General features: G+C 45.3%; 1 protein-coding gene across 1 annotated transcript in view; it reads left to right on the top strand.

Annotated features, from left to right (window-relative positions):
• Positions 1–21,448, top strand: part of Prkch (protein kinase C eta) — a 202,004-nt gene extending 180,556 nt beyond the window's left edge. The window contains exons 13-14 of the mRNA XM_040742935.1: positions 18,726–18,869; positions 20,175–21,448. Coding sequence (XP_040598869.1) covers positions 18,726–18,869; positions 20,175–20,321 — 291 coding nt within the window. The 3' untranslated portion in view covers positions 20,322–21,448. The remainder of the gene's footprint in view (positions 1–18,725; positions 18,870–20,174) is intronic.
• Positions 21,449–25,229: the final 3,781 nt, after the last annotated feature.

The following is a 25,229-nucleotide window of genomic DNA, read 5'->3' as shown; positions in this document are numbered from 1 at the left end:
AAGCACGGATTTCTCTCAGGCTGTTTTCCTCTTACACCATTAATTCTGGGACAACTTCAATATCAACTGGCAATAGGGGGCGTTAGGTTGAGTCTAAGTGGAATGAGATACCCCCTTCATGTCATCAGGCCATACCAGGGTCATGTGAGAGTCAGTCCCAGTCAATTGTGATTCTCTTGGCAATGTCCAAGGCCCAGGACAGAAGGAGACTTCCTCTTAGAGCTGATAGAGGAAGAGATGATTCAAAACCTCCCTAGATCTCTGGGTCACCATGTCAGCTTTTTATGCAAGACCAAATGTCAAGCTCAGGTTTCTCGTATAACATGATGAGGTATCATCGTGAGAAAGTCCCCTTTTGTTGTTAATACATCAAGCTCCTATGCCCCATGCCTTACTTTGAAGTAAGAAAGAACATGGATTTAATGCCCTTAGATTGAATAAAACAGTAGATGATTCTGTAACTACATTAGTTCAAAACTCATATTGTTGCCTACTATACTCAGAGGAGATGTGAAAATGAACTTTAAAATATACACTTTGGTGAAAATTAGGGCAAGGCATCCTCTGTTGAATAATGTCTACGGGACATCTATGTACTTCTGTCCCATGGGTACAATCCTCAGCTTTTCTTCTTTCATTTACTTTTGTGCTCTTAGATATTCTTTATATTCTTTTTAAAACCAAAAAATTAAGTTTGGTATTAGCTGCCATATGAAAGTCTTGTTCCCTTCAAGACACACCAGATTTCTAGTCATTGGGGTTTTGAGAATATCTACCAAATGTCTCCAGTTTAGTTTAATTTTCATAAGAATAATCTATTTTAAAAAAGAATAATCTATTTAAATAGTTAGAAATCTTAAAGTAAGGAGAGGAAGAGTATGGCTTTTATAATTTTATGAGTGAAAAGCAGGGGTGAGGGGTTATCTCTGCAGACTCATGCCGTGAAGTTTCTTATCTTCCTGGAAAGAAATGGACTCACCTGGGTTGACCACAGTTAACCTTGATAAGAGCTGTGGCGACATCTCCTCTCCATTGCTGCAGAGCAAAGCCTGCTTGGCACTTCCCAGTGCTGTGACCCAGAATCTTGTTCCTTGTGATTCTCAAGGCATCCTGCACCCTGTGTCCCACAGCAGCCACCATCTTCCTACTAATGGCTTTTCATGGAGCCTGTGTCATGTCCAATTACTGAAACTGCTTTGATGTTTTTTATTATTTAATGAAAGAAAGATCCCAGCATTTGTAATGCAAAAAAAATGCTAGTTCAAGCTATAAAGGCCACTGTGCTACCACTGAGGGCAGGAGATAAATGTCACAGATCTAGAAAGCATTTGGAGACTCCCTTGCTTTCTGACTAGATGACTCTTGCATCTGCTTCTCTGAATTATTTCTCTCACACTTTTAGAAGTCCCCAATCTTATCCTGGTATCTGGGATCCTTCCGAAACTGTTCCTTCAGCTACATTGGAGGCTGCATATCACCTTCTTAGCCAAACTTTCGGGAACCAAGAGTGGTATCCAGAGAGGCTAAGAGTCCCATGAAATTATTAAGACTAACTGTTCTGAAAAAGAAAAGCTCAATAGAAGTAAGCAGCAAATATTTTCTGTAACTAGCCTTTGTCATCAGGGACATCTTCACAGATTCGTTCTGACAGCAAACAACCCCTAATGCCCCCATTAGCTTCAGGGATGCAGACATGGTGAATCTCTGAGTGTAAAACAGAGCTGATGAAATGGAAGCCATAGGGCTCCTGTTAGGGTTAAATTTGGTACTATATGCAAACCTTCTAGGCAGCATCCTCCTGTTCACACCTTCAAAGAATCTGATCTGAAAGTAACTGTAAAAACACCTGAAAGTTGTCAGACAAAAATTACTCCAAAAAAAATTCACTGGGAGAATTTCTGGGGCAATTTTGTATGCTTTAGTCTTCCTGCCTAAAACTGAGAAACCTAAGTACTGCAATTGAGAACACAGCACGGGGCTAGATTTTACGGAGGGCTGAAGCTTTTAAATGGAAAAGTAACCATGAAAATCGCTTGAAAACACTTAGGAAATGAGAATCAGGAAAGCTGGGCTTGGTGACCCACACTATAATCCTGTATTCTGGATGCAGAGGCAGGAGGATCACTGTAAGTTCAAAGGCCAGCTTGATTTATATGAGTTCCATAAAGAGATCCTGTTCAAAAAAAGCAGGGAAGGAGGAAGAGGAAGACAGAGAGGGAGAAAGAAGAAGAGGTCTGTCCGAGGGCAGGTCTGGGCTCTTTCCATGGCTGACGCCAGTCAAGGGCTCTAACTGCAGGGCCTCAGTCTCCTGACCTGAGACCGCAGGACATTTACCCTGGGAGATCGTGTGGGCATGCTGGAAGAGCCACTCATCAGAGTGTATGCCCGGGAAGGGATCTCCACTTATATCCCGCTGGTGTTCTGACCACTCCATCCACAAAATGATTTTAGACTGGGAAGATTGTGACTTTGCTGCGATCCGAGGACTGTTTGAGTATCAACTCAAGCATCATAAACTATCCCGACAGCTTCCCAACTCTCCTCACATTCTGGCTTAATTAAGCTAAGAAAATTCCTTTACTGCTGGACAAACCTTTGGAGATGGTCACATTTGATCCCCTTATTTTTTTTTTTAGATGAGAGAAAGAAGCCCAGAGAAATATGCCCCACTAGAGGCCACATAGCACATTGCTCAAGTAAATGAAACCTCCCTGGATTGCTGACAAGGATGTAAAAAAGATACAGCCAGTGTAAAAAAATGATGGTAGGCAGTTCACCAAGAGATTAAAAGTAGAATTACCATTTGAACCAGAGATTGGACTTCTGAGCACTGAAACCAGGATTCATTCATAGTAACATTATTCACAATATCAAAGTTAAACCAACCCAAATGTTTATCAATAGACAAGAAAAATGTGGAATATCCATGAAGCAGAATATTACTCAGACTTCAAAAGTGATTTTTGATACATGCTATAACCTGGGAAAATCTTGACTACATTATGCTGAGTGAAACAAGCCAAAATAAAAGGGCAAATACTATGTGATTTTCCATTTACATAAAGCACCTAAAATAGTGCAGTTCACAGAAACAGCCAGGAGGGTGATGGGTGCAGGGAGCTTGAGAAAGGAAGAGTGTGCATCCCGTAGGGGATGTGGACTTACAGGTTGAGAGAATGAAGAATCCAAGAGAGGGGTGTAACATGGTGTGAGTGCTCACCAACGCCAGCCTTCTCACTGAAAAATAGCTAAAATGCTAGATGTTGTGCTCCACTTCATTGCAATTTTAAAACTAAGAGGGGAATTCCACAAATACCTACATTCAGAATCCAGAAGTTCTGACTGCTGTTATCCTAAGACATCAACCCAGACTATATCTGTCCTTGCCAAGTTTCTTCTATTTCCCATTAATGGCTATCATCTTCCCTTAGAGCCGCCATTTGTAACATCTGATTACTACTTGATGACAGTCTCAGGCTGTGCCAGCAAAGCCAGTCGCTGGAAGAAATGCCAGGGTGCTGTGTGGTTAGTACTCACATAAGTTCTAACTCTGTACCTGTTCAGCTCGCCATAGAGTGGGACGTAACATTGATGGTAATAAGTTCTAGTGTTATTTAGAGTCTGTGCCTCTGAACGATGCTATAGTATCAGAAGTGGTAATCAGGAGGAGACCGTTTGACTGACACCCTGAAAAGAGAAGCCGTTCTGTTAAACAATCAAAATCTGCATCAGTTCAGCAAACGCTTGTCAGGTGAGCCTTTGGCATACCTTGTGCGAAATTCTAGGAACGTGGAGGTGGCAAAGCTGGCCTCCTGTTGCTCACAGTCAAGGAGGAGCTGAGGACATGTCGGCAAACACTTTACATTACCAAGGAGAACATTCCCTCTCCAGAGGCAGGAAGAGGAAGGTGACATAGGAACAAGACAGAAGAAATTGCATTTAAACTGGGGGGGGGGGCAAACGTAGTCCACTTGCATGGACAGGGTGAGAAGAATGTGTAGGTAGAGGAAATGTGTGCAAAGCCTCGGGCTACTAGTTCTACGCTGTTGGAACAGTGCGTGCAGGGTGGAGAACAGAAGACTGCTGAGATCAGGGTATGCAATCTTTGATAGGTCCAGGGGGCATTTGGAAAGTGGATCACATGGCTCTGGGCCTCAGCATAGATGGTTATAAAGTATCAATATAAACTGCAGGAGTGGATGTTGAGCAGGAGAGGAGTAAGGAGCTGTAGAGTGATGGCGAGGCCCAGGCGCCGAGGAGGATACAGTGGGAGGCCGGGAAAGAATGACTTCACACTGCATGAATGAAAAGGCTGCAGCATGTCTACTGAAATAGCCAGCTGTGCAGTGTGATACACCTAGAAGCTGATGCCTGCTGGGAAGTGCTGGTGAGGGGCATACGTGAACCTCACCCACTAACTCGGGTATAGGAATCGATCTGTGTTAGCAGTTAGGAAAGATGGAACAGGGTTAAGACAGAACAACTTTTTATTTGGTTGTGCAATGATAGATGGAACTCCGTTTTCCTGACTAATGAACCCTTGAGACCCATGGCCAGGCATCGCAGGAGCATGGTGACTTCAAGAGTCCCTAATGCTAAATGATCAGAGCTGTTGAATGGTGTCTTGCCTGGTCCTAAAAGTAGCAGGCACGTTAGAGTGCTAAGATTTGAATTGTAACCAGTGCTCTTTGATTTTAATTCCATAAAACTCTATAACCATTAGAAACATAAACACAGAGGTTCAGGGATGAAAACTCTTAAGAGTAAGTTTGTCTAAATCCCTAATTTGTCAACAAACACTGAGGATGACCGAGGCTGGAGGACGTCACATGTTAGAGCAATGTAGGTGCATTCTGGTCTTTGAGTCCTGTGCTGTATCTGTGACTGTTTTTCAGTCATGTCTATGAGGCACTGGTGATGGATGACCAGCTATAGCATTCACTTCAAATGAGGCAACACATATGGAAGCATTTTCAAAGTGGCACATCCAACAAAAAGCAAGTTATTAGTATTGCTAAATTATGAGTAGCAATTCCACAATGCACTTAAGGTGTCATTATCCTCATTTTTCTATCCCTAAGCACTCTAGAAACATCATCAAAATTATTAAGTACCTAATTACATATGAGGCTATGCTAGATGACTTTTCTTTTTAAGAGAATTGAGTTTTTATTTGTCTAAGACCATTCAGTCTAGATCAAAGGTACATAGGTAGGGTTCAAAGAGTCAAGTTGTAATATATATTCCAAGTGGGGGTGTGAGTGTGTGTGCGTGTGTGTGTGTGTGTGTGTGTGAGTTTGTGTGTGTGTGTGCACTTGATGTGTGTATTTGTATGTGCATGGTATTATATCTGTGAGTGTGTGAGTGTGTGTGCCTGTACAGTCAGTATGTTTGGCCTCTGAGCAAGTTGCTGTTTATTCATCTTGTGTTCCCCACCTTATGGAATTTCAGTCTAGTTGTGGAGAGGAAAAAGAGATTTGAGAGAATCATTTGTACAATAACTGAATACTTCGAAGTTAATAGCAAGAAGCCCCCAGTGTTGTGGACGCAAAGCCAGCAGAGCTACCCTCATCTGGTCTGGTAGAGAAGGATGTCTTGAGGAGACTTTTAAGCTAAAGAGAAATGGGTCAGGTTTAAAGAATATAAAGTTCCTTTCTATTGTGGGTCATCTTCTTGTGGCTTCCTGAGATTTCCTTGTGATTGTTTTTTTTAGAGGTATGATCAGGGCTGTGCCTGGAATGAATTTCCACTAAATGTGTCGCATGCAATTGCTTTAATTCAAATAAAAGACTGTTTGCATTCCCTCTTTTGAAAGTGGAAGGCACCATTATTATTCACTGTCTGTGGAAACCTCACAACTCTCATTTGTGTAGCTCCCTCAGAATTGCTAAAGGCCTTAGCCAGTGCTTCATCAATTTAGCAGAGTCAGTCAGTGACTCTCTTGCCTTCAGGTGGAGAAGGGACTGTCCTTGCTCATTGTCCCCATAAGAGTGAAATGGTTGGCAGGACAGGTTTCAGCCTCTTCTGACTTCTAATCTAAAATCAATTCCAGCTCCTTGTCTCCCCATCACTGTCTCTTCTACTCCCCTCTTGACCTTGGCCACCCTCAAGATGGTGGACATTTGAAACACTCATGAATGGCTAGATATGGGGCTAGGAAAGTGGGCTTCCTTGTAGAAACATCTCTCATGGAGCACAGAATTGGATAAATAAGAAAGCACAGATTTTAGTCAGAAAATCTACTTGAGAAGAAAAAACATAACTACTGATCCCTACACTAAAAATAACCAATGGAGACTGTTTCCCTTTTTGCTCCTTTGTCCTTTTTGTTGTTTTGTTTTAATTGTATCTGTTGAACTTGTGAGATGGTGTGGTAGTTTGAATGTAATTGTCCCCCATAAGCTCATAGGGAGTGGCACTATTAGGAGGTGTGGCCTTGTAGTAGGTATGACCTTGTTGGAGGAAATGTCACTGTGAGGGTGTGCTTTGAGGTCTCCTGTGCTCAAGATATCACCCATTGTCTCAGTTCACTTCCTGTTGTCTTTGGATCAAGATGTAGGACTCACAGCTCTGGCTCCATGTCTGCCTGTATGCTGCCATGTCCAGCCATAACGATAATAGACTAAACCTCTGAAACTGTAAGCCATCCCCAATTAAATATTTTCCTTTATAAGAGTTGCCATGGTCATAGTGTCTCTTCACAATAGAAATCCTAACGAAAACAGATGGCTTAGCCAGTAAAAGGCATTTACCTCCATGCCTGATGACTTGAGTTTGATCCCCAGGACCTGCATGGTTGTAGGAGAAAACTAAGTCTCACAAGTTGTCCTTTGAAGTCTACATGTGCCACCATGGTACACACATGCGCATGAAACACATAATTACATAAATGTAATAAATTAAAATGTATCTGTTAAACAGAGACATGCTACAACCATCCCACCCCAGCCTCTACCTCAATGGATAAATCATTAAAACTGGCAGTAGTCTCCAAGTTAACAGGAGATGTTCAATGACACATGTATAAAATATAGACATAGGCTTTTTTGATTGCTGGCCTTAAAGGTCTATGGCTGTTTAAGTTTGTCCATGCTTTTGAAACAAATACTTTCTTCTGTGGTCACCTCATTACCATGTTACCTTTGCTCACCCTGAATTGCGCAAAAATGTTGATAATTATGACAAATACACAAAATGCGTAGTCTGTGTTAAGCTTTGGCAGTTCATCTGAGCTTTGCCCATCTATTTCCAGAAAGGAAGGCTTGAGGATGTCCTCAAGGAGTCCCAGAATGTAGAGAGGGGAAGCCCAGCTCAGAGGTGCTGAGTTAGCACCTGTGAGGGATCACCTGGCTTCATGTTAACTCGGATGAAGTCAGCACCCTGCCAATGAGCTCACAGGTGTTAGGTAAGTGCTGAAAGGAGGTTCAGCATTCTCCTGAGTCACCTCTGTCGGTTCTGGAGGCATTATTCTAATCTTGGCATGGGCAGGAGGCTATAAAGTGCTTTTGTTCCCTAGCTTTACAGAAATTACAGAGTGTGTACATGTGTGGGTTTATCTGTCATTGAAATGATCAGATTTCATCATCTGTGCATTGTGTGCAGAATCCCTGCTGGCCTCGGACACAAAGAGGGGAACCACAGTGAATTCTGGGATTCTTCCGTACCCTGAGTGAGGTCCTGTCTGTGGCCAGGCAGCTGACTGGGGAGCACTGATAGTTATCTTCTCCCTTTCCCATGGCCTCTCTTAGGGGAGGCTGAGTGGCTCAAGGCAATGACTAGCAGGGGGTCAGCCAGCAGAGAAGAAGGGAAGTTGGGAATGAAGGCTTGCAGGGCTCCAATTCCAGACCTCCAGAGCAGTGTTTCAAATACCATTATGCTGAACACCCCAAAGATGGCTGTCAAAAGAGAGAGGAGTGGTTAGCATGCAGCCAGTCGAGCTCTTCTTCGGGGTTGGAGTTCCTAAGTGAAGAAATGATGTATCCTCAGCTTCTCATGGAAGTTTCTGGTAGGATTGACACTTCCTAGAAGCAACCCATTGGCTCACATCAAGGATAACATGGCAGGCAGCAGTAAAGTGTACATCTTCCCAGAGACTTTGTAAAGTGCCTTTGTTTTTGTTTTGTTTTGTTTTCAGCTTCCTTCCACGTTATAGGATGTTCATTTCCTGAGAACAGGGGCTGTTGCATTTTATTTGCAAAAAGTGTGTGAAGGATTTCCTCTGTTCTTTGTCTTTTGTTTTCAACTGGAACTTTCACACCACAGGTCTCTTTCATCTTCATCTCCAGATCTCCAACTAGGAGAAGAAAGCTGTCAAAGGTTTGGGACATGAGATCGGGGACTCTATGTGGCTGTCGCTAGCCAGGCTTTGTGTATCAAAGCACTTTCTAAGGTGTGTGTGTGTGTGCGTGTGTGTGCGTGCGTGCGTGTGTGTGTGTGTGTGTGTGTGTGTGTGCGCGCGCACGTGTGTGTGTGTGTGTGTGTCTGTGTGTGTGTGTGTGTGTGTGAACCACAACTAACAATCAACTGAAAAAAATCCTGTCTTTGGGAGCTGGTGAGGAATATGCACAAGGGGAGAGTGCTGACCAGAGTCTCCACGGGAGGAAATGCAGGGCATTCACTCATGTGCCCTCTGAAAAGCCTTCTCGAGGACCCCCTTCTTTATAGTAGCAGCTCTTTTATTAAATATTTATTTTCCATTCAGACTGCAATTTCACCTCTCTCCTTTCCACCTCTTCCCTCCCCCCACCTCCTTTCTGTTTCTGCCCCATCTACTCCTCCTCTGTTTCTGTTCAGAAAATGGCAGACCTCTCATGGATAATGACAAAACGCAGTGTATCAAGTTACAGAAGCAACTCACATATATAATTATATTTTATGTGTGAGTGCTCTGCATGTATACTGGCATGCCAGAAGTGGTTGCTTGATATTGAACTCAGGACCTCTGGCAGCCAGTGCTCATAGCTACTGAGCCATCTCTCCAGGTCCTTAGATAGCAACTCTTGAGGGTGGCACCCAAACGAAAGCGTGTGTGTGGCTTGGGCAGTTGGGACAGCAGCATCAGGGAGAACCTGCTTTTCCTTTTCCTTGCACACTTGAAAAAGAAAGAACATGAAGTTGAATGGCAGGAGGATGTGGAGAAATGGGAGGAGTTGAGGGAAGAGAAGAATATGATCAAAGTATATTATATAAAATTCTAATAAAAATGAGAGAAAGTTACTGGAGAGCAGTGGAGTCTGCCTCGTTGACACCCTTGCTTGAGCCTGGCTCTGGGAACGTTGGCTGACTGAGATAATGAGCATAAGCACAAGCACATGACATCAGAGTTCCATCTCGGTGACACCTCTGACCTTTATCTGTCCCAACCAACACAGACACATGGCCTGAGTGAAGTTGCTAAGATGACTTGGAATTCAGGAAAAGCTGTGTTTACAAAACATAGGGCAGGCAGGTTGTGCTGACAAGGGATCAATATGTGCGCATGCAGAGCTGCTGGGTTCCAATCACAGGCTGGGAGACACAGTCAGTGTCCTGTGCGGATTGAACACGGTTCCTGCCCTATTGTGCGGACAGGAAGAATGCAGGCCACTGATTGTACCGGATTTTGGTAAGAGGAAATAAAGCAGAGTGCACTGTGCCTCTGGGGAGAGGTCGCAGAATATCCTGGTAGGTCAGTCACTTGTCCCCTGTCACTTGATGCATTACTCCTTAGTGCCCACTCCTTCATCGCTAAGTCGGGGAATTGTAACAGAATTTCTTTTTTGTTTTTATACAAAGTAAGTAGCACCTGTAGCTAAGGAAATATCGTCGTCTTCACAATGCCAGCTCTTTTCTTCCAGTGTGAGAAGAAAAGGGAGGTGGGGATTGTAGACTCTCACGTTGACACAGACCATAGGACACAAGCCCTGCTTCCTACCCAGCACTGCGAATATGAATGTGAACTGTAAAGACAGCATTGTTCCAGCTCAGACATCTCTAGGGGAAGCCCTGTTCCCAGAAAGAAGGCCCTGCCATCACTTAGTGGCATCGAGAGAAAAGGGAGAAAGGGGAGGAGGAGAGAAAAGAAGGGAAGAGAAAAGGGGGATCTTTTTTTAAAAAAACTTATTTGCCTTTCCTTATGATACACCCCCTCCTCTTCTGTTCCCCTGAAGTTACTTCTGCGCTCTAAGCTGCCTGTCTCTGGTTAACAACCCTGAGATCTTTGAAACTATGAATATGCCCCTTTATCATCTCTAACACATCAACCGTCAGTTGCTTGTAATAAAATCAGATGGTCAAACTGAACGGTGCTTCCGGTTCTTAGAGAAGCCACAGCTTTCCACCTCTTACTGTGTCCACTTCCCAGCCCCTTCATCGGTGGCCGGGAGGGAGCGTGTCGTGTGAGCCCAGAGAGGATGTATACGCGCACTGTCAGTTTCCACCCAGGCCAACGTCCAAGGGTTAGGCCACGATTCCTGCCAACCTAAGTCTTTCCCACTGTCCTCTACAGCCCACAATCCAAGGGAAACAGTAGGTGGCCTCCAGAAGAGGTGAAACATAGTGACACAGAGCAAAGGTTTCTGGTGTCACGTGTGCCTAGGTATGAATCCCAGCTCTACCACTTCCAAACCCCGTGGCCTTGGACAGATTGCAAATGCGCCTCTTCCTCAGATTGACAATGCATAAGATAGGAGTAATAAGAATGGTTGCTCTAGGGTTGTGCATTATGAATGTGAAGCATTTAGCTCACTGCTGGGTGTCGTGTAAAATACTAGCATGTTTGTATAGAAATGGCTGCCACTCACTGAGCAATAACAGTTGCAAACTCTACTCTTTTTTTCTCCATGCTCTCCACTCCTGCAGCTTCCCTTTCTTATGCAAGTATGGACACCCAGGAGGGTTGTTCTCTGCCATTTGTATGTGGATTACTAGTCCCAGCCCTGCCAGCGAATCCCAAGCAGGTTCAATGTGAGGGAGCCAGACAGACTCTCTTGTGGCTCACCCGGTATTCCACAGCAGCAGCGTGTAACGTGAGAGCCTAGTTTTTAAACATTGCAGCTGGCTTCCTCAGAGATATTCCAAAAATCCATTTTCATGTCCACTGCATCCTGCCACATCCCATCCTTCTCTGTGGATTATCGCCAGCTTTGTCTCAGGTGTGACTATCCGCCTCCGCCTTCTCCTGTGGAGAAGTGACATCAACACCAGGTCGCCTTAATGTCTGTCCTCTTTCGTGCTGCCTCATCCACTAACTCACACACCCAGCCTTGTTCCTCTGTGACCACAGCTCTGAGGTAGACAGTGTTCTCGGCACAGGTCGTTCCCAGTTGTGTGTCCCCCAGCTTCACCACCGCGGAGGGGTATGAAAGGACAAAGTTGGCAGCTGTGCTTCCCAACTGGGTCAGGCTCCTCTAGTGTCAGAAGCAGAAGGTCTGTGCCTGCAGCATGCATACACGCGGCACATTTTGCCAGCCTCTGGGTGGCCTTCAGGCTGTGTGCCCATAATGAGGTTGGCCATCGTGGCAGGGAGCCAACCTCTGTTTTAACATCCTGTGTTCTTTCTCTGTCTTCCTTCCCTAGAACTCTCTTTAGAGCCATGGAATGCCTTCCTCCTAGTTCAGAGTGGCTCCCTGGAATACTGATAGGAGAGTCTTGATTTCCTTCCCTTCTGGCTTGGCAGCAACAGCTGCCAGGTCTGTCTGCCTTTTGTTTAAGGTTCTGAAATGGAATGAAAGGCGAAGGTCATTCTGTTTGCCCAACAGCCAAATCCAGCTATTAACTAGAACATACAGTGTTTTCTGACTCCTGGGAGAAAATGTTATTGTGTAATTGCTCAGTTTATGTAACTAGCCCTCTTCCTAAGAAACCAGACATTTTGAAAGAGGATAAATAATTATTGTGACTGCTTATACTTTACTGGATTCCAAAGTGCCTTTGGATCTGGTTGTCTTCAGGACTCATTACAGAGGGCTAGATTAAACTCTGTCATCTAGAACAACTCCACACTAACACCTCCACAGAGTATTCAGTCCTGCATCAGACACCACGCTGACAAGACACTCCATTTGGCCCTGTTGTCCTTCCTAGGCCTCTCCTTCATGTTGGTGCTGTGGATGAAGTTGCACATTAGGCCAGGAATAGTTACATTCTTGTTTTAAAATTAACTCAGACGGATTTGCTGTCAAACTTGTTTTTCAAAGAACACTCCCAATACTCCACAATTGAGGTCTGGGACTGTGAGAGCAGAAAAGTGTTTTGTTCTCTCATCCTGGCTGCAAAAGGCATAACAGGCGGGCCAGACAAGCCTCAGGGTCAAGGCGGACCTGTGACTTCAGTCTCTTCTCTTGGAGGCCTGGGGTAGAACACGATGGAGCTGCCGAGGATTTGAAACTAGACTCCCATCTGACATCCCTTGAGGACTTTTTTGGGCAAGGAGCTTCACACAGACGATGTCGTGTGTTATTGTAACATACAAAGTGCAGAGAAGTCCCCGTTTTACAGCTGAGGCATCTGTGGTCCAGAGAAGTTACAATGCATTAGGGGCCACTCAGTTCCACCACAGGCTAGAGCTGATGAACACATGCAGGGGGTGAAAGGCAAAGCCTGGCCAGTTGTCCTCTGCAGTCCACTTCCTGTAGCCTTCCTGCTCTGCAGACATTGTCTCGGGACATTGCTTTAACAAACCTGGCCAGCATCACTCAGTACACCTCACTTGGGAGCCGCCCTCTGTGTAGTCTTTGTCGGTGGCCTGGAGCCTCCCAGTTTATCCACTTTCCTTAAGGAATGCAGGATGAGCCTGGGACACCCCCTCCCCGCTCCCGTCAACCCACCCCGGCCTCTCCACAGTGACACTTGGGATGGAGCCAGCTCTCCCCAGGCTCCTCACCCACTCTCCACAGTTTATGAAGTGCTTTTGTTGGCCCTATGAACCATCATTTCCTTTGGTAAATGTGTGCCGAGTCTCCTGCAGATGCACGCTTTGTCTTCTTGGCAGACTTTCCCATTTGGACCATCATCAGGGAGGTCAGTGGAGGTAAGGTATATTTTAAGAATGACCCTAGACATAGACTATTAACTTATTTGAGTTAACGTTTGAGTCCATTAGAGACATGAACAATTTGGGGATGTTTTCTGCTAACACGTGTAAGCTGTCACCAGTCACAGCAGTAGTACCAAGGTTTTCAGAGACAGCTCTGTCTGTAGTCCAGGATGGCCAGTCCCTCCAGCCTCCAGCTCTGCCTCCAACAGAACATGTGCTATGACACCCATCAGGCCCAAGACTGGTACCAAACATTTTCCTAACTCTCCAGTTATGTGTCTGGAGAGAGTAGTTACATAGGGACTGTAATCTACTCCCCCTAAAAGTCTTAGCCCTCAGTGCCTGACCCATAACCTACTTTTTACAGTGGTTCCTATCTTAATAGTCAACACTTTCTGGCTTCTTCATGTCCAGTTCCTGTCTCCTGTCACCTTGGATTCTCCCCCATCTAAGAATGTGTCTTATTGGTATTCAGTAGCCCAGGCTAGCCTCAAACGTGCAACATTCCTCCTGCCCAACAGCCTTCCGGAGTGCTGGGAATTAGAGGCGTGAGTCACCATGGCCAGGTAGAACTATCTTTTTCCTCTATTCCAGGGATCAGAAGCCATGAAAATTGGCAAGTGACACCAGCCTCATGTGTGGCAGGCAGTCTGTATGACCACCTGGGGGTCTCAAGCTCATCCCTGATCCTCAGGCCATACCTCTTAAAGGTCGCAAGCTCAAGTGTCTGGATATGAGGCACCCCATATCCCAACCTGGCCTTCATGCAATATGGCATTTCCTGCTTTTTAAACGATAATAATTGGAACTCTTTTAAATCACACAATGTGGATTGAATAAAGTGATCTCGGTTCTGTTCCTTCACCCACCCTTCTGTCTCTCCCTCTCATTCTTCCATCAGCCTTACCTGCCTTCCCAGATGGAGCCCTTTGTCCTCACATGTCACTGCAGGATCTATTCCCAGCCTACACCCCGTGTAGACATGGCTAGTTGTCTCTCTGTAGGTGCATTGTATCTCGGATACAGAACTGAGCGTGTCAATCACTCAGATTTGGCAAGACATTAGCATCCTTAATTAAACCAAACAATAAACAAAGAGGTCCTCCAAAGATTTATATGCTTAGTCAGGAATTATTATGCGTGCCAACATGTAAACCAGGAACATATTGCAGGAGGTTGACATGGGGGTGAGGTTGATGGCCAAATGAGGAGCATTACATAAACCATAATCTTAAGCTTTACAGTCAATGACAAGGATGTGACCAGTACAAAATTGGAAACACTTGTTGGGCAGACAGCCTTGTGTAAGGCTGTGGCAGCATGTGTACAAAGACATGTGCATAGTTCTTGTTATCAGGGGCCAGCCAGATTCTCACTTCCTTTACAGCCCCCCAGCTTTGTTAAGGCTTGACACAAGTGACTCCATTTTGATTCCGGCAGCTTCCATAATCTTAAGGAATACCTGTTTTTGCATTTGTTCCTCTGACTACTGCTGTGGGTGCCACCATCAACACTAATGCTGGAGGCCCTGCCTCTGGTACTCCATTGCCCTGCTCCATCACACAGCCTGGGGAGATGCTGTGACTTTAGGCTCCATCCTTTCACTTAGCTTTTGGCTATGTTTCATCTTTAAAACCTTCTAAAACTTGTTCCCAGCTCTTCCTCCCGCTTCACAATAAGCGCTGTAGTTTCTGAACTTGCCTATCCTTCCAACTGTTTTGTCTCAAGCCCCCTGACAATGCCCCACAATCCCAGTCCCTACTGGTTCATCGCACTATGGCCTGTTTTCTCTCCCCCTCAGGCACTTCAGATAGGTCAGACGCACTGCCAACACACTTCCCCTGCCATCCCCAGGTGCCAGCTGTCCCAGGCCACATGCGCTTCTCTTGGCACCCCAGGTGTTGTGTGGCTGACTATGTGATCAGGCATGATTGTCTTCTTCCTTCTTTCATACATGGATCCTGCCAGGCTCTTAGTCTCATCAAATGCCACCTCTTCCAAGATGCTGTTCCTCACTTTCCTACCTCCAGCCCCAGTTCTGTTGGCTCAAGCATCCTCCAAGCTCGCACAGCACTATGTCTGTGTTTCTTTTCGGCGCGTTCAGTGTGTGTCACAGACTGCTTGCCTCTTCTCTGGACCTGCACCTTGATGGAATGATGTTATCTTTGTCACCTGCACACCCTCCCCCCAAACTTAGTGCTCTGCTCTGCATCCTGCATTCGCCAGATACCACATAGACTTTAAGTCTGTTTAATTGAAATCGTTTTTGATAATTTCTCAAGTATCATGTGTGTATCATTCCCACCCCCTTCCCCTTCCCCCTCCAAAGCCTCCCATATTCCCACACTCCATCTCACATTCATGACCTTTTCTTTAGTTAGTATTGTTTTACACACACACACACACTCTCTCTCTCTCTCTCTCTCACACACACACACACACACACACACCAATTGGGTCCATTTAGTTTTGCTCTTACATACCTGTGTTTAAAGTTAGCCACTTAGGATTGGGTAGCCTATCTGGGAACCTATCCTTAGAGAAGAATGACCTTCCTTTCTCAGCAGCCACTGACTGCCTGCATCTCCCATCTAGGGGTGAGGCCTTGTGAAGTTTCTCCCATCCAATTTGGCATGTCATATTGTCACTATGCAGGTCTTGTTTGGGTGATGCCTATCTAGAAGAAACTATCTCAGAGCAGGCATTCTGGCCCCTGGTTCTTACATTCTTTCTGCCCCCTCTTCAGTGATTTTTCCTGAGCCTTCTGTATAGGGTTGTGTGTAGATGTATTAGTGGGGTCAAACACCCTACGGTCAGTTGTTCTCTGCATTTTTGAGCAGTTGTGGACCTCTGTAACAGTCTCTATGGTTGCAAAGAGAACCTTCTTTGATGGAGGTGAGAGCTACACTTACCAGACTGGATTGGTCAGGTTTTCTCATCATGTGGGGGATGATTGTGTCTAAAGAGCTCAAGCCAGGGTGTTAAAAAAAATCAATGTCATGGGGATGAAGAGATGACTCAGCAGTTAAACGTGTGTGTCCATGTCCCCAGTACCCATGCAGGCAGTTCACAAGCACCTGTTACTGTAGCTCCTGAATATTTGATGCCTCTGGCCTCTGCTGGCACCCAAACCTACATACACTTACCCACACAGAGATACCCACACACATAATTAAAAATAAAATATATTTTCAAAAAATCTAGCCAGACATTGGTGGCACAGGCCTTTAATCCCAGCATTCAGGAGGCAGAGGCAGGAGGATCTATGTGAGTTCAAGGCCAGTCTGGTCTACAGAGTGAGTTCCAGGACAGCCTCCAAAACAATACAGAGAAACCCTGTCTCGAAAAAACAAAACAAGACAAGAAAATCTAAATCAGTATTATTCAAAAAGATTGATCGGAATCCCAAGAGTAGATGTCCAACAGCCATGGGTCATCCTGCGTCAACACTAGAGGTGTGCTCTTCGGAAGAGTCTCCGCTGGGAATTTGTCCCCTCATCCTCAGACAGTGCTGATTCCACACTGATCCATGGAAGTTCAGATTCAGTGCTGGGGCAGGGAACAATGGACCAAGTCAGATGGCAATGCTTTACCACCCTGGCATCTAGAGTCCTGCACTGACCCCATTTTTCCAGAAGAACAAGTTGCACCCACACATTCACAAGATGTCCTCTGCTCCCATCACCCACAGGCCTGGGAATTTCCCACAAGTCATCCAAGCCATCTGGGTCTTATTCTGTAATCCTCCTTTCTCAAGTTTTTTTTTCATTATTAGTTGTTAATGAGCTTTCAGAATTGCTGCCCCGTGTGCATCAGGGATTGTACCCACGAATCTACTCTCTACTCTTTTTTTTCTGTAAGATCACAGGCAGTACAAACTTCTTGCACTTATATAACAGAGTAACTTACGTGTATTTCTGAAACTCACGATGACCACTGCAAATGCCTGGGGTAGCTAGGTATGAAGTGCTGTGATTGGACCTGTGTCTATTTTTATTTTGGGTCCTACCTCCAATCCAGTACCCTAGATCCTCTAATTTTTTGTCACTTGGAGAAAGAAGCCATTAAACCCAATCAGGGTCTTCATTCTTTGCTGACTCCCCATTGGCATTTTTTTTTTTAGCATTTTGCAAAGTAGATGCTATGGGATTACTGTTTGCCGAGGACATTTTCCCACCTTGGCCTTATTGTTTGAACCAACACTGGGAACTTTACGTGGCTTCCTGACATGACTGACCCAGGTGTCACCTTGTTCTGTGTCTGCATCAGCAACAAGATTGTCCTTGAAAACTCTTTAAATTTACTCAGTAAATTCAGCTCCAAACAATTTCTATAATCCTAGCATTACTTTCGCTTTGTGTTCACAAAGTCAAACTTGAAAAAGATATCTGGGGACCGTCAAAACTTGTTAGTCTGTTTATAGATAACTTGATTTAGAGTCGAGAGGTGTAGCTCAGTGGTAAGGTACTTGCCTCACCTGGGGATTTATCCCCAGCACTGGAAGTTAAGGTTGGAAGAAGCACAGAGAAACTTAAAGTAATGTGATTTAAATAAAACCACCAGCTTTTTTGCTTTGCGTGTTTCCCATGGTTCTGGGGTGGGATTTGGCATCTTGCCATGCACCTTGTCATGCAGGTAAGCACTCCACCACTAAATCATACCAATAACCCTTGTGCTATTGTTCTGATTTTGAGACAAAGTCTTACTCTACAGCACAGGCTGGCTTAGAATTCACCACCTTCCTGCCTTGTTCTCCAAATGGAGTTACAGGAATGTGCTACCACCATGACCACCCAAATAAACTCTTTAAGTTCAGCATTGTTTTGCTTGTTTTTTAAATGGGAAATCACTTGAAGTTAAAAGTGATGCTCTGGCCCTGAAAAATGAGTTATTCTCTGAGTCCTTCATCAGGAAATGATCAAAACACCTAGACCGTTTGTGAGAAGTGGAAGAGTTGGCCCCAAATACCGAGGAGCTGAGCACCTAGAACGTCTCCCAATTAATATGAAAATGGAAGATTTGTGTACAAACAGCACTTGAATGTGTGGCATTTTTTAAGCTTTTGTCTCTGCAGTCATGCATTCTCAGTCTATAAACCCATTTCAAAACAGAAGAGGGGCATCTTGAATTCGGGAAAGGCTGGTCTTGAACATAGTATTTTAGCCACAGAAAAACAAGCAAGCAGCCCACTCCCCCCCCCCCAACCAGACACAGAAGTTTTTAGAGTTTTTCCCCTTGCTGCCGTTTTAGAGAATTCAGCAACAATGACTCTCACTTTTCTCTGTGGTCTTAGGCCAGCCCTGTGGGTCTCAGAACAATGGCCTAGCTGTTCCTAAAAGTAGCCACATTCAGAATCTGCTTGCTGTCCACAAGGAAAGGCACACTAATTCATAAGATGTTGTCTTTCTCTACAGAGGAAAGAGAAACACCTGGTATTTACAGAAGAGAAAATTGAACCCTTCAGCCTTCTTTTAGTGGCTGTGCCTGAAATGGCAGTGGGGAAGGCCAAAAATCCACTCAGGCAGTCTCTACTTTAAGTCATGATTCACACTGCCTGTGCTGCCCAGGATGGAAAATCCAGCTAGTGAAGCAAAATCAGCCAAAAAAAAAAACCTCCCAGGAGCTCCTTTGCCAGGGCGGGTGCCTGCTGTCTTGTGATGCGGCTGGATATGAATGAATGAATGACTCTGTCTTTCTTGCTTTCTCTTAGTTCATGACCAAGAACCCCACCATGCGCTTGGGCAGCCTGTCTCAGGGAGGCGAACATGAGATCTTGAGACATCCTTTCTTTAAGGAAATCGACTGGGCCCAGTTGAATCATCGCCAACTGGAACCACCTTTCCGACCCAGAATTGTGAGTGTCAAGGCCATTGTAACAGATTCTCCCTTTTCTCCAGATGACCGAGGTCCGTGGAAAAGCTGGTGTCTCCATGGGATGACAGAGTAAAGGTTTGCCAGCCCCTCCTGCAGAGACACTGTCTCTCCATATGCTGGTTGCTTCTCACAAAGTGTTCCCCTCTTGCTTGCCATACCTCTACCCTCCTTAGCTTACATTAAAATATCCCAGCATTTAATATGCCCTAAGCTGTTTTGAGTTTCCCTAGACTCTAGGGCCTAGAAGAATTGAAGTGATTGATAAGTCATTATTCCTAGCCCTAAGAAAATAAGAAAGTTCAAGGTATCCCTTCACTGAGCCTGGCTCCTTGGCCTACACAGCTTGTCATAGTTACTGTGACAAAGGACGTAGGCCAGATAGGCAGAGCACCTCTGGAGAAATGCTGAAGACACCAACAGTACCAATCTAAGCCACCAAGCCCGAGAGTGACCCGCCTCATAATCTTTGAGCCGAGCTGTGCATATGTGCCTCCAGCATAGAGCAGATAAGCCAGGCTCAAAATAGATCACGACTGTTAGGGAGGAGACATGGTCTGGAGGCGGAGAAAGAAGTGTCCTTGAGTCACTCGAGAGAAGTGGGAAGTCCAAGAAGAAAGAAAAGGGATCTGTTCAGCATCAGTTTGTAAAGATGTCGCGTACATAGTTCTTCACAATGGTGTGAACTCAGTCCACCACATCAACCTGTGAGGCTTTGGCTGCCCAGCAGTCAGGGAGCCCAACAGCTCCAGCCCAGTGAGGTATATTGTTTCTGAACAGTAACGAGATAAGCGCTTCTGTGAAATCACTTGAGAACCTCTTCTCACATGGGTAGAATGTATGCAAACAGTGCATGAGGAGAGCATGAGCTTACTCAACATCTGGACAGATGGGAGCGTGCCTGCCCGCTCAGTGAGCCCTGTTGGGAAGCAGCACCTGAGTGAAATGGAGGATGGTGGGTGAGTGAGTAAGCAAGTCTGGGTGACCACGTTTACTCTTTAGCCTCCCACTCTAAGGCTGTCCCACTTGGCAGGACTTGGTGACGAGAGGGCAGGACATGGGATGAGTGACTTGGCAGTTGGCAAAAGCCATAATAATACACATGTGGTAGAATGGCCATAAAGCTCTGCTTAGTCACAGCGAGCGATTAGAGCCATAAATGCTGTTGCTGCTGACCAAGGCTGAGGAGCAATTCTCTGAACTCCTCCGACGAGCAGAGTCCCACATGAGAAGTGAACACCCCAGGTGCATGCAATTTGTCCATTGTTTCCTTTTTTCCTTTCAACAGAAATCTCGAGAAGATGTCAGCAATTTTGACCCGGACTTCATAAAAGAGGAGCCAGTCTTAACTCCAATCGATGAGGGACATCTTCCTATGATTAACCAGGATGAGTTTAGGAACTTTTCCTATGTGTCACCAGAGTTGCAGCCATAGCCTTGTGGGAAATGAGAATCATGGCTGAATGCGGATTTTTTTTCCGGGAATTTCTATTGTGGGAATTCCTTAGAGCATCTGCCTTAGAACACCACCTTTACCTTCAAGGAGCAAATGTTCACAAGTCCTCGAAGGGTGGAGCTTCAAGAGAGGCGCTCTCAAGTCCCGAGGAGCCATGGTACATCCCTGTAGTTGAGATTGAGATACTACAAAGATGAGCGCTGCTCATCCCTTGAGTCTACACGGCCATTTCAGGCTTGGAGGGAAATGACAGAAACCAAAAGGAGAGATGATGGGAAGAATATGGTGGGTCCTAGAAATTATGAGCCAAACAGGCTTTTTTACTTTAAGAGACAAACCTAGACATTCTGTGGACCACTGTACACTCTTCTTTAAGCTACCACGGCAGTCTGGAAAAGACTACATGCTAGTGAAGAATTTAGAGGTCTCTCTAGGGAAATGAATGGCATCCCAAGTAGAATGACTTACTCTGAAGAAACAGACGGTGGGTGTCCTTCAAGCTCCCAACCTAAAACCCAGTGTTGAGAAGGAGACTGGACATCATGACAACTGTCAGTGTCTTGAGTCTCTCACTCTTCCCTTCAGTAACTAGCTATTTATTGTCACACACGAAGGCGCCATGATCAACAGTAGTATGTGCAGTACGGTCACCTTTGTGATGCTCTTCTTCATTCTGGGGTCCACTGAATGGTGTCTGCGTTCTGTGAAAGGCCTCTTCACCTTGCATAGGTCTGTTGTCTTTGTCTGCACATGCTCTCTTGTTCATAGAAAGGCCACTGCCACAGTAGTGTGGCCAGCAGGCAGGCTTCTGTTGCATGCTGCCTGCCCACTGGTGGGGTGGAACCATGCCCACATCATTGCAGGCTGACTCACTGGTGAAGACCTGCACACCACATCCACGAACACGTGTGTGGCTGATCCGTTGGCAGCCTATTTAACTTATGTTTTCAGAGACAAAGGAGGTTGTTTGATATACACATTAATAATTGAAAATGGATCTTGTAATCGAGGCCGCCGGCAAAGACGTAACTTTTCATGTGTAACCATATATACAGTTGAATAATTTTATCTGGCTGGAAATAAAGGCATTTTGTAGCAAAAGGAAATTTTGTGTAAAGAATGATTTGTTCCCTCCCCCACTCAGAGACTAGATATCTAATCAAACTAAGAAGCTTTACACAGTTATTAGAACCCGGGACTGTAGGCAAACTCCTGAGAGGAGGCATTAACATAGCTTCTTATACCCCTGAGGAGGGTGTGGTCTATCTCACTGATCCATACCTCTAACTGAATGTGGGAAGTGACTTCTGGGTATTGCAGCAGACTAACTCTCAAAATCTCAGTGGCTAGACAAACATGTTCATTTATCATTCACTTACTCTCTATCTTCTAACTGAGCCCTCTAGAAAGTAGAGCTCCTAAGGTCCATGAAACAAGAAGAGATATGGAGCCTGTGTTTAACCTAAACCTCCCCAGAAGAACACATGTAACCTCTCTTCACATTTGACTGGCCAGATCATAGCATCCTTAAAGATGTAAACAGCCTAGGAGAATTAGGAAACAGCTGAGCCAGTACCACAGTCTTTATCATGGGTTCTTTTGGCATTCTAGGATTTTAAAAAATTACTTCTGCATGAGTAGAAAAGCTATGAGCCTTCCTGCAGATTTGTTTAGCACAGTTCAGTAGCTCTTGCCTGTGTCTGTGTGGTGGGCAGGAGTAAATACTGTAGTTATCTTACAACTGAGATCAGAAATTCTCAGTGAAGTGGAGTTTATTGATTTCCCAAAAGTCTTGATTTTGGTAAGGGATGGACCTAGATCTAAAGTCTAAAGTTTACATTCTACCCAAGGTCTCCTGGGGATTGGGTTCATTCTGATTTAAGGCTTCTTTGTCTTTATGTCTAACATTCATTATGGTTGGTTTATATCAAACCAGTTGTACAAATTTTAAGTGCATTTATTTATGTATTTAATGTTCCTGTGAAGCAAGTACTCTCATCTTAATTGTACAGATAGGGAAACTGAGGCACAGGACAATTTCTTTCCCCATTTCCTTCCTTCCTTCCTTCCATAGCTTGTCCAAAGTCACAAAACAAAAGCATCTTAGGATCAAGATGGGGACCAAGCAGTTTTGTTTTTTTCCAGAGTCCTTACCTTTAGCCCAAATTAATAAGGCTTTCCAATTAAAACCCGTTCTATCTCCCTACCTTTGTGGGGTTCTGAGAGCAGTTAAAAGGGTGTAGTCTGGGGCTAGCAGGAAATAAGCTGCCAGTCAACAGGAAGGTGTTAGTCATCCCCTGTGCAAACTTCTAGATCTGCAGGGGAGATGGCTTAATCTGCAATCAAGGGTGGAGCTTCTCAGCCCTGATTCAAGGAACTGGGGCAGGCCAGGGTAATGCAATACTGTCTTCGATTTCCCCATGTTCTGGAAAAAGGGAGAAAGAAGAAGTAGTCTGGGTCACACTGGGTCTCATAAACTCCATTTGAACCCCCGAGGTAACCTCTGACTTCAGTAGTTTACAGTCCCCTCCCTCTCTTGGAGGTCTGTCCGTTTCGGTGACCCCTGGCCTCCCTCTCATTGACTGGGCTGGAGCATCAGCCACAGCTGCAGCAGAAAGACCGATGTGTACAGCCGCCTGGCTGCCCGTGGCAGTTGTACAATCACAGCCACGAACCCAAGGTGACTTTACTGCAAAGACAAGAGCAGGAGTTGAACACTAGCTGCCACGTGTTGGTGTAAAATGCCTTCAATACCCCAGTCATACATTTGTCCTTCACCGCTTCCCAAGCCAGCAGCCTAAACATTTCCCCTTTATTTTCAGTCTTGTCGTCATGATTGCTTCATCTGGCAGTGTTGACCTAAACCAACCAGCTGTCTGGGATGCCTTGGCTTACTGGCACACTGGCTCGTATAATCCCTCCCTTTATATCATCTGAAGATAAGAGTCTGCTCCAGCCTCAGACATCTGTACAGGAAATGAGCCTGCTAGTCATAGGTTCTTCTGGAAATGAGCCCTGTGGTCACAGGTTCCTCTAAACTGGGCTGCAGGTTGGAAGGGGCAAACCAGAGCATAGCTGCAGACAGAACGCTGTCATCTTTCTGTCTTCCTGTGTTGAATTTGAACCAAAGCTGAGGGTGTACCTGGGCTTTACCAGGTCCCCACCCCACCTCTATTCCTGATCAGTTGTCTTTCCCTCTCCTGCCCTCTCCTCTACTCTCCCTCTGCTTGGTTTTCAGAGCCGAGACTGCTACACAGCCAGTTTCCCAATTAAAATGACTTGACCGTCTTCATCTGTGTGTTTATTCTGAAGGTTTCTTTGTCAGTCACCCTTCCCATGGACTCCTGCCCCAGCACAGATTACCTAGGAAGGCCACTCCTCGCTGCCATGTGAATCCAGAGGCCCCCAAGTTAAGAGAGCAAGCTCAGTGGGGAGGCAGCTGAGCCCACACTCACCTGGTGTTTCTCCAGTGTTCTTGTCTGTGGGGCAAGTTTGACAGCACCTACCTGCCTTGTGTGAAAGGCCTCAGGGATAGATATGAAGCATTTAGTATGAGGACACTATATCTATCATCACTAGGGCTTGTGATGTCCATCAGAAAATGAACAGGAGGGACACCCATGCTCTTCATGCTCATCTCATGTAGATGTTGAACCAGTTCCAACTTAAGGGGATTCAGCTCTTCCGCTTGGCTTCAGAGACTCCTCTGTTGACTAAACCTTCTGGGGAATTTCGAATGAAGCCTAGTTGGCATACAGGATTAATTTAAAGTTTCAAACACAGCTCACTTTAAAACAGCCAGGCCAAGAAATACCCATGGTTTTTCTTGGTGGTTTTTTTTTTCTCTCCATTATGACAGGGATTCTTTTGCCCTATTAGATTTAACTACAAGATTCATTTAATTCACTTCTGTCCAATAGCACAAGGACCACACCCATCCTGGGTACCTATTGGGCAACCTATGGATGGTCATTCAGCATGCTGTGCACCCAGTGCCCAGAAACAAAGACACATTCAAGATGGCCAGTAAGTAGAAGAAAAATCATCTTGAGTGAGGTAACACAGTCACAAAAAGAGAAACATGGTATGTACTCACTCATATATGGATTTTAGACATGAATCATGGGAGTGCCAGCATATAATCCTACTACCAGAGAGTCTGGGAAGCAGAATCTTCATCCAGTGACTAATGGAAGTAGAGGCAGACACCCACACTGAACTGAACTCCTGGAATCCAGTCACAGAAAGGGAGAACTGATGAGCAAAGGAGTTAAGACTGGGCTGGTTTACTCCACAGAAATAGTTGACCTGAACAAGGGTGACTCTTGGACCCCAGATTGATGGCTGCGTAGAAAGCATGGGACTGACCCAGACCCCCTGAATGTGGGTGTCAGTGAGGAGGCCTAGGTAATCTATGGGGCCTTGGGTAGTGTTTATCCCTGGCGTAAAAATAGACTTTGAGTACCCATCCCACAATGAGGGATGCTCTCTCAGCCTGGACTCTTGGAGGAGGGCCTAGGCCCTGCCCTTGATGAAATGACAGTCACTGGAGATCCACCATGGAGGGCCTCACTCTTCCTGTGGATCAGAGTGGAGATTGGGTGGCTGACTGGGAGGCCTGGTGGGGAGGGATAGGGAGAAGGAGCTGGGATTGACATGTGAAACAAGCTTGTTTCTAACTTAAATTTTAAAAAAGGAAGGGAAAAAAAAGATGGCCAGTAAGTCTTGCCATGCCCAAGAGTCTGAAGCCAATGACAGAATCTAGCCTCTTCCTTTTAAGCAAACTACCTGAAGATGTATTGTGGCACAAGAGTCTCCATAGACCTGTAGACTCTTCTGAACACAGCCCTAAATGCCCCTGCCACATGTCACCTACCCTTTCCAATC

Source organism: Mesocricetus auratus, unplaced genomic scaffold (genome assembly GCF_017639785.1).
Source record: "Mesocricetus auratus isolate SY011 unplaced genomic scaffold, BCM_Maur_2.0 Super-Scaffold_15014, whole genome shotgun sequence".
NCBI lineage: Eukaryota > Metazoa > Chordata > Mammalia > Rodentia > Cricetidae > Mesocricetus > Mesocricetus auratus.
Note: the sequence above shows the minus strand (reverse complement) of the source record. Positions and strands in the feature narration are given on the sequence as shown.